Source organism: Lytechinus pictus, chromosome 8, assembly GCF_037042905.1.
Source record: "Lytechinus pictus isolate F3 Inbred chromosome 8, Lp3.0, whole genome shotgun sequence".
Taxonomy (NCBI): Eukaryota; Metazoa; Echinodermata; class Echinoidea; order Temnopleuroida; family Toxopneustidae; genus Lytechinus; species Lytechinus pictus.
The window spans coordinates 34770745-34780840 of record NC_087252.1 but is presented as its reverse complement, the minus strand read 5'-3'; the positions used below and the strand labels follow the sequence as shown (position 1 = coordinate 34780840).

Here is a 10096-nt window from a genome sequence, read left to right as displayed (position 1 = left end):
GTGAAACAATCATTATGAAAGAGTAACAAGCGAAACCAGGTCCATAAACCTTTACTGGTTCAAGGCAGGTTGAAATGTACCCCGAAATGTACATGAAAAGTAAATTACAAAGACATGATATTGATTGCGAACAAAAAGCAATCATACAAAAAAATAAAAGCAGAAATAATGAGATGATGGTAAGGATGATGCTGAGGATGATGAGGAAGAGGAGGATCGAGGAGGGGGAGGATGATAGAAAGCTCGGATGGAAAGAATAGTAGATCGAAGATGAAAAGAAAGAAAGAACGGGAGAATTAGTGAGGCATGTATCCCTTGGTAAAATAAATTTGCACAGGACACGTTTAGCATCCTTTCCACAGGTACATCGACCATGCGCGTACTGCGCCGGCGCAGTGCATTTAGAACATCGCTCAGATGTATGTAGAGCAAGACCGAGGAGGTAGCTCGAGATGTTTTGATTCTGTTCCAAGGTGATATGGGAAATTTGAGGTATGTTTAACTTTATGAGGTATATCAGTTGAGTAAAATGAATACTCCTTAAACTATTGATAATATGTAGACCATCTTAAATTAACTGAAAGAAATAGTTTTCCACCTAAAATGTCCGTCGTCGGCCCCGTAGCCAACCCAAGGACGCTTTGCCTAGGCTAGAGAGTGTTGCTGGCAGCCGTCTGTTTCGAGTTTACAGGCCTAAACATTTTTATTTAAAAAAAAATTTCTCCTCGTACACAGACGGCTCGCTATCGTGCAGCCACCATAAGGGGGTTAACAATGCAAAATCCCCCTGACGGGGCACATCGATTTTTGTCTTTATTTCATAAAAATATATCAAAAGAACTGTAGCCCTACCAAAATATAAAAGATTAATCATTCCGTTTTGGCCTGAAACTGTGAAATGCACCAAATCGGTTAAACTTGAAAGGGGAAAAAACAGTGGCTTTCTTCGGCTGTCGCGCAACTTCACTTCCCTGTTTTATCCGAGCTTAATACCTAAACATATATACAGATCGAGCTAGAACTTCGGTCTCTGTATTTGGTGCGTGGAGCCAACAACAGAGTTCAGCGGAACAACCGACATAACACTCAGAGACCAAAGCTTTTGGTCTACGCTTTGCCTTGCTTTGACTTGAGTTTATTGACTTGCATTCACAATATAGAGGTATACCTATCGACTCTCTAATATGGCCCATATTCTGAAGTCAGGTTTAACTTTGAAAGATGTTACCAGCTTCAATTCTGTTTTATTTTCCTTTCTGACGTTGTTGGAATAATTCGTCAATTATATTTCTTCTGGGAGAGCAGGTGGGTGTTTTATAAAGCTGTTCGTAAGTTAAGAGCGACTAAAGTTTAAGAACGACCGGTTTGTGGTATACCCAGTTGTTGTGTGTCCGGACAGGTTGTGTGTCCGGACGATCAATTTTAGAGAAAGTCATTTGGAAAAAATTACAAGCGAAGTTTCATCAATTTTTAGTACAAAATGTTAGGAAATATTATAGAGAACAAAATAGAAGATGATTACAAGTATTGAATTCTTATTTTAAGTGTAATCCAAAGACAAAAAAGAAAGCTTCAAAAAGATAAAGTGTCCGGACACCCGACCCCCCATCCTAAATGAACCGTTAAGTGTTCATCGGTGATTAATTAGCGCGTAACGAGAAAGGTTCCCCAGTCGTTCTTAGAGTCGCTCTTATAACTTACGAACAGCTTTATGAAATGGCCCCCGGGAGTTCATAATGAAAGATATGTAAAATTTATTTTAACTCGTTAGCCCTTCAAAACAATTTTAAAAAATGCCCTGATAGATTGCCAACGAATCTAAGATGTTTCCAACTTCTATTTTGTTTATTTACGTTTCCAACATTTTCGAGAAAATGCGTCTTTAATCTTGAATCTTGAAGAAGTACTCTCCCAAAAGCGTACACGCTGTCCTGGAGAGGGTTGTGCTGTGTCAGGTGCTGCCAGTGCTTCAGGTGATGTGGTGATCCTGTGGTGGTATTCTTGGTGCACTATATACAGTGTGCTAGGTGCAGTGTGCGGGTGGTGCGTGTGTGTCCCTCTTACAGCATCTTAAGGGGAGGGGGAGGCAACATTTGCTGAATGATAGGCAATGTTGCTCCCCGGAAGCCAGCTATAGAGGTCGAAGTTACAGCAGCATTTGGGAGAGTATTCCAAATACGGATGGTTCTTGGGAACATACTGTACATGTAGCAGTTCACTCTACAAAAAGGCTGGGTGTACTTGAGCTGATGTCCAGTGTGTTGTGAACGTTGTGGACGAGAACTGCTGCTTAACTTAATCTGATGTGGCATGTTGATGTAAACATAATTGTGATGAATTTTGTAGAACATCTCACATTGGCTAAGAAGGCGTCTGTGTTGGAGAGTATCCCAGTGAAGAGTTGACAACATCGATGTTACACTGGATTCTCTGCTATAGTCATGAAGGACAAACCGAGCACCCTGACGCTGAATGTTCTCAATAATGTTTACATCTTTCTGTATGTGAGGATTCCATGCACATGAAGCATACTCAAGTTGAGGTCTGACAAGTTGCTTGTACGCAATGTCTCTCACTTTAATATTTCTTAACGGAGAAAAAGGGGTCATAACGAAAGGGAAATTAAATATATTTTAACTTGTTAGCTCCTCAAAACAATTTTAAAACATGTCCTGATATATCGCCAACTAATCTTAGATGTTACCAACTTCAATTCTGTTTAAGTGCATAATACAGAGACTAAAGTTCTAACTCGATCTGTACAGGGAATCAATGGCAATATGTTTATGTACTATTCGGATAAACCAGGAAGTGGGAGTTGCGCGACAGCCGAAGTAAGTCACTCTTTTTTCCCCTTTAAGTTTATTTTTCCCGGTTTGGTGCATTTCAGGCCAAAACGGAATAATCTTTATTTTGGACAAGTTATTTTTATATAATTTTATGAAATAAAGACAAAAATCGATGAGCCACGTTGGGGGATTTGCATTGTTAACCCCCTAATGGTGGTTGCACGATAGCGAGCCGTCTGTGTACGAGGAGAAATATAAAAAATTAAAAATGTTAAAAAACTCCTTGAAACAGACGGCTGTCCATAATGTTCCTAACTCTTACATTTCTATGAATAGACCTAATGTTAGGCCTAAGTGTGCCAAATAACTGACAAAAAATTGAAAGAAATATGTAACGTTAGATCTAGATCTAGATTCTATTTTTTCTTGGAAAAAAAACTTAGCCAGTCATTTTCAGATGGGGCAAAAAAAATAATGGCATGTAATGTTAACGTTAGACCTACATTGTAAGTTAGACCTACCTCTCAAGTGATGTTCGTGCAGGCTCCACTTCACTTCACTATTGCTACACCTACCCGAACATCAAGGTCCAAAACTCGCTCTGATACTCCGAGTGACAAAGGTGGGAAAAATTGATTGTAAAAATCCTACGCCGAAACTAGCTTAAAGATATAAGAAGCTTAATTTCTTACTTTTCATCCTAATTTCACTCCATATCAGGCCCGTTTTAAAGTCCATTTTTGATGCACGTGTACACGGCCGATTTTTCGGTCGTGTACTCGTGTACACGTTGTAAACACACTGAGAGCCAGTTATGTTACATAATATGATAACTTGCATTAGGCCTATATATCAATTATTTTGTAAACAGCTTTAATTCGATCGAACATCGATGCATTGAAATTCGAAGGCGGGAAAATCATTTTTTTTTCTCCGTCATGACCACGCTGAAATGTGCTGTGGCCGGGGTAAGCGTTGCACAAGCGGTCGGATGCAGAGCATGCAATAAAGATTGTCTGTATTTTCCATGATCACAAAACAACAACTAAAAAAAAGCAGAATTCTTCCAAAATATCTAAAACAATGATATTTGCAGATGACAACATATATGCCTTACATTTGATGTATAATAATATGGAAGCCAGAAACAAGTTGATCCGAACAATTCTCGGTCAACCAACCCACAGTCACAGTCTAGACTCGCACACATACTACCTCCCCTTTATACTACACTCACTCTCTCGAAACGACAGGCATGCTTGCCGCCCAACAAGTGCTATACCAGCAAAGACCAACTTGGCCGAGATGTAGTTGGATTCAAAATGAGCTCCAAATTGATTGGAATAAATACAAGTAATTTTCTCAGGATGGTCATTTGAATTGGTATTATATGCTGAAAAGTTTGTGGAATATGAGTTACGACGATGTTCGAGAATTAATCCTGATAATGATATTTTTGATAATCCATTTTCAGACTCGGGATAATTGCAGAGCACTGACTCACCGAAATAAATATGAAGGTCTCAAATTGAGCTCTAAATTTATATGAATGATTATTGGATGTAAATTATTGTTTAATTATTATGATTTGATAACATTCTATGGCCATGGAATTTAGTACACTTAGCACTGACTTGGCCGGGCGTGTACATGTGTACCCGAAACGGGCCTACTCCATATCCATCCTCCGGTTAGCCTTAGAAAATGGTGATTTAGAGCCAACGTCGAGTTCCTCACACGTAGAAATAATTCGCTGCTGATTTCAAAACATCGCATGCGCAAGGGTCTGAGCTCGGACCCTCGCGCATGCGCATGAAAAAATGAAATTTAAAAAGAAGTGAAATTCTAGCTAACTTTTTGAATTACTAACCTGAGTCCAAAATATTGACACAGATAGCGTGCACTTTTTAGACCAGTTTCAAATCCTTAAATTTATCACTATTTAGAGTCTGTGCCTTTAGACTAACTGAAATTGGTCAGGAATTGAAAACCAACTTTGGGATTGACATGAATTTCTGTGACCGATAGGGGAAATCGAATATGCTCTGATGTAAATAGACTCTTCTCCTGTCCGTTTGCGAAGCTAATCCACAATCTCTTTCAAGATTGCAACTGGTCTTGGTCGGGACTTTTAATCTTTTTTGAGATTGTCCAAAAGGATTTTTTTCTGGCTTTATTTGTTGATTATTTGTCTAGCACTAGAATTGTGATATAATGTAATCTGTTAATAATATACATGTACATTTTTACTTTGTAAATATGATAATATGAGTCTTCGGACTTTTGTCATGTACCATTTTCACAATAAAACCAGAATTGAATTGAATTGAATTGAATTGACTTGGGTAAATAATTTTCTAGATCTACCACTGGTCCAAGTATTCAAAACATTCATGAACAGGCATGCTCTGTTATGTTTAGTTTGATTCTTTTATGTCATGATGAAAAATGAATCGATGCTTATGAAGACATGTGTATGCATATCAAATAATGTCTTTATAATATTAATATTGACTCAATTTATGATTAATTAATTAATTAATGATTTTTGTCTTCCTTTTTTAGTAAAGTAATTTTGAGACAATTTGAATGAACATATGATATGAAAGTGTCTGCCTAACACAATTTGGAAATAATTCATATTAACAGATAACTTCCTCATGTCGACTGTCTACATTTAAGAGCTTGCTGCCACCCCTCAAAAGCGAAGTGGAGAAAAAACATGGCTGAGCACATTCTTGAGGCTCTCTCTAGCAACCAATCCACAGAATTATATGATGAAATCCAAGATCTCCTTGCTATTGTTGACAAGGAGAGTGACAAGATTTCTACTGCATTTGATGAAAATCTCTTCTCAGAGGTTTCAGAGCTACAACCCAAGATGGACACAATATTTGCAGATATTCAAGCTAGCATTCCTTCCCTTGACTTTGAAGCTTCAAGTGTAAGTTCTTTACTTCCACAAACTACATGTATTTCATTAAGATTAATTCCTAGTCCAGGAATAATTAGACTTTATAATTTTCTAGAACAAATCTCACACACACTCAATTTCATTTATATTTCAAAACCTGAAATATGAATTTTCTTAATTTTTCTGCATTACAACATGAAACATCCTCCATGAATACATGTATGTGAAATTGCCAGTGAGTGTTGTAACCTTTCATGATTCAATGAACATATACCATGTATCAAATTTGCAAAAATTGAAATATTTTCATAAATTTACACAATAGATTGTTTTAAATGTTGCTTTCAAACAGGAAACCCTTGAAATCAATTCATGTAAAAGAGAAAAATCAAAGAAACTGATCAATGGAAGTTTGAGAAAGATTGAACAAAAAATAAGAATGTTAGGAGTATTTTAATATTGAGATTCAATTGGCGATACAACCAAGATCTATCATGTGACAAAAGTACAACTTCTCCTCAGTTTAATATTTCACTTTAAAATTTTCTCTTTTATATAGTCTGTAGCATGTTCTTTTTTATCCTTTTTTACGAAGGGGCTCATCATAGAGGTTCCACATTATTACATCACAGAGAAATAATTTATCATACATGTATCATGAGATTGAGCAAAAAAGAGATATTTGATAGCATATTTTCAGTGTCCAAAGGGAAGAGTTGTACATGTGTGACATCACACATGTTGGTCGTATTGCCAATGGGAAGATGTCCACATAATTTTGGGATCTCATCATTTTAATGCCCATAACTTTCTTATTATTTGTTTAATATTTTTGAAGAATTCATTGATTTGTTTCTTTGATTTTTTTTTTACACAAGCTATAAAATGGTTTCATTTTCATTCTCATTTAAACCCCATCTAGGATGTTATGCAGATAGAGAATGTTATGGTATTGGTGTGCTTAAAAGGGGGATAGGAGTGGTGTGTAAATCATACTTTTTGAAACCTCTTGTTAGTTTTGGTCTATGTAAATTAGTTTGAAGTTTAATCTAGAGTTACCAATGTACACAGACCATGGATTCTTTACTTTGCTTTATTATTACACATTCATATAGGTGAGCTCTGATGAGGAACTTAGTGTCTTCAATCGTTCTATGAAAACACCACATTCGGACCGAGATCCGACCGAAGATACCTTGACACCTGAAGCATGGCGAAAGGCATTGGAACCCACTCAGGACCTGGAAGACATCCCAGTCCAGGCACCCACCTATGAGTACATCAAACTCAGCCAGGATTCCAGCCCTTACAGAAATCCTGCTTCCTTCAAATCATCCATGCCAAAGCTTGTTGAGACTGAAACCAGTGGAGAACCAACCAGTCCTAGGGTATTCAACCGGCGCTTGATGTCCATGTCTTCAACAGGTTCTGATGATGGGACTGTCCGCTCTCCTCTCCTTGCACAGGATCTTGTTCCTCGAGATATGATTCCATCCATCGATGACTTTGATGATGGAGAGGACATCCTTGGACACTCTGGCAGCAGTTTTGGTAACTCTGAAGGCAGCCTTGGACAATCCGGAAGTAGCCTTCAGACTGTTATTTCATCAGTTGTTGCTGAAAGCTTTGGACTGGATTTTGAGGATGACCTTGAGAACTTACAACAGGACATTGATCAAGGTGACAGTATCCTGGATGTTGCTCAGGAATCTGTGCCTGTAGAAACCATATTGGCTGAGCTGACCAAAGATCCATCAAGAACTGTAGATAATCGAGAGGTGTTCCAGGAGCAAAGCGAAAGTGATGCCATCATTGAAGCCATGCTTCCTGCAGAAGTTCCCACGTTGGCAATAGAGAAAGTGGATTTTATTGATCTTGACCTCTTGATTGATGCATTTCCTGAGAGGTCAAACATCATGGAGGGGTCAGGAGGTCAACCAGGGGGAAAAGGAGATGGAAGTAGCGTGGGTAAGTGACTCAAACAAGCCTCATGAGTGCAGTGATCATATCGTTGCACTACTGTTAAAACCTTATGTCTCAAATGGCAGCTCAGTTCAATTGTAGGTGATTTTAGATTTTAATGGTATGGTATTTTTATTGTATGATAACAGTCTCTAAATTCATGTAGAGAACTATTTCTAGGTAAAAGAATGTTGCCACTTGATCATGTCTTAATTTATTAACAAGCCCTTCATGAGCTTTTTACATTTTTAAGGTTTTTCAAGCCCATCAAAGATATGTTAAAACATGGTTCAAACTTCAATGCGCTCAAGGACAAAGCTTAGCAATATGTACAAAGTCAGTATGAGATGAGACAAAGTAAATATTGCAGGGGTAGGAGATTTAATGCATGATCCACTCAAATCGATCATTTGTTTAATTTTATCTTTTCAAACAATGTGAAATCTGATTCTTTTTATTGTACGTGCAAAAAGGGATTGGTCACATATAAGACAGAGAGCTCTATGATAAAGGTAAATTAACAAATGATGGTTGTTCACTGATAGATCAATTAGAAAAAATAGATACAAGAAAGATAACAAAATTAAGGATTGGTTGGCACTTTATTTCTTCATAATGGATTAGTTTTATAAAAGTCTGCAGGCTTTACTAAGGTCAGTCAGGTATCAACAGCATTAAGTTTTTATGCATTTTGCTTAATCATAAATACACTGGGCTATTTTGATCGCTCCATCGCAACGAAAATTGGCATGCACACTACCCATGGCATAATCGACAAAACTTATAATAAGATCAAATTCTGCAAAAATCTCTTGGCCAATTAATTGTGCTAATTTATGCATAAAATTAAAAGTTTGCTCTAATTATTCTAAATGCCCCTAAAATGTATTTTTTGTGCACAGACTCCTTATAGGAATCTGATCAAATGTACTCTAAAAAAGAATTCAGCATCTAATTTATTTTCCTATGCTTTTTTTCTATTTTTGTATGTGCACTTTCTTTGTTTTCAAATTTTTTATTGTTGTTTTTAAATGGAAATTGTCAGGGACTTTATTTTGACCATAAACAAGATGACATTGATTTAAATTAGTAAAAGGAAAAATAATGATACATATAAGAATTTTGGCTAAATTTGTATTGGAAATGTACACAAATTCATGTTTTTGAGCAATTTTGGGTCTGCATGCGCTTACGAACTGTTGCATAATTTTGGAACCGCTTACCTGGGGGTCGCAATTTTGGTCTCAAAAGTTGCGCAAGACTTAAAATTAAAAAATCAATGAGCGACACGGTAAAAAAACTTTGTGCGGCAGAATTATTGCAAAAAATATTGAGTGGGGGCTGATTCAGCCCCAGTCTTATAATGGTCAATATCTTTTGAATATTACAGTAGTGTGCTGTGCATTCATTAGATGCATCTTGTTTGCTGAAAACATCTGTGGAAATTAGTTGAATATCCCTTGGTCTTATTATTGATATTTTTTTCTAAACAGATAATACGTGCCTGATGGACAAGCTAGCCCAGCTCTGTATTGACCAGTCTGGAGGGAAGATTAGCAAGGCAGACCTCACTCCATCCCACTCTCAGCAAGGCAGATCGAAGAAAAAGGGGAAAGGTCTAGCAGCTAAACCACCCAAACCACCTCCTAAAGTGGTCTGGGAAGAGAAGACTAGTCCTAAAAGGTAGGTATATTCATCATTTTCTCATGATATAATCAATTTGATACCAAATGATTGAGTGACTATAGAAATGGTTAATACATTGTAGGTGCTTAAATCACATAATTGTAAATTATCTTAAGGCTAAGACAAATATGTCTGTATGTTTTCCATTTCCACATTTATTGTCGCAGTCATTGGTAAAAATCATTAAAAACACAATGGTAGTAGATATGATACCCCACAGTGGTATAGTTTACAGAACAAAGAATGTTTTATATCATTTCCTTTCTATGGGTCTAGAGTCAACACCAGCACCTCCCCTCCCAAGCCAATTGAAACAACCCAAAACAAGTCAGCTTCTACAGGGACCTCTACTGTCATGGACCATTCCACTTTAGGTGTAGGGGAGCCCTCAAATATAGCTGGTAAAGGAAAGGAAATGAACCTTCAGAGGAGCAAGCAAACAGTCTATTTGGACTTGAGGCCTAAAAAAGAGGATGAAGATGAGGTAAGTCTAGATTACTAAAACATATGGGGAGTGTGTCATCTAGCAAATACTGATTTTCACTGATTAATTTGTGTGAGTTGGCAAGATGCAATGATTTTAGTAGCTTATAACATTTATCAGTGAAGGCACAGACTGTTTGTGTGATGAAATACAGGAACTCATAGACCTTTCATTACTCAAGTCTAACACCTAACTTTGCAAACTTTATTGATTTTTTATCTTTGTATTTTGTTTGTCCTTTTCTGTCCTTATTTGTGTGTT

General features: G+C 37.1%; 1 protein-coding gene across 2 annotated transcripts in view; it reads left to right on the top strand.

Moving 5' to 3' along the window:
* The first annotated feature begins 298 nt into the window (after positions 1–298).
* Positions 299–10096, top strand: part of LOC129266103 (dynein axonemal assembly factor 8-like) — a 35448-nt gene continuing 25650 nt past the window's right edge. The window contains exons 1-5 of one of the 2 annotated variants that reach the window (XM_064103974.1): positions 299–492; positions 5439–5733; positions 6819–7671; positions 9159–9348; positions 9628–9835. In XM_064103974.1, the coding sequence (XP_063960044.1) occupies positions 5512–5733; positions 6819–7671; positions 9159–9348; positions 9628–9835 (1473 nt within the window). In that variant the 5' untranslated portion in view covers positions 299–492; positions 5439–5511. The remainder of the gene's footprint in view (positions 493–5438; positions 5734–6818; positions 7672–9158; positions 9349–9627; positions 9836–10096) is intronic. The other variant, XM_064103975.1, reaches the window with a different exon arrangement.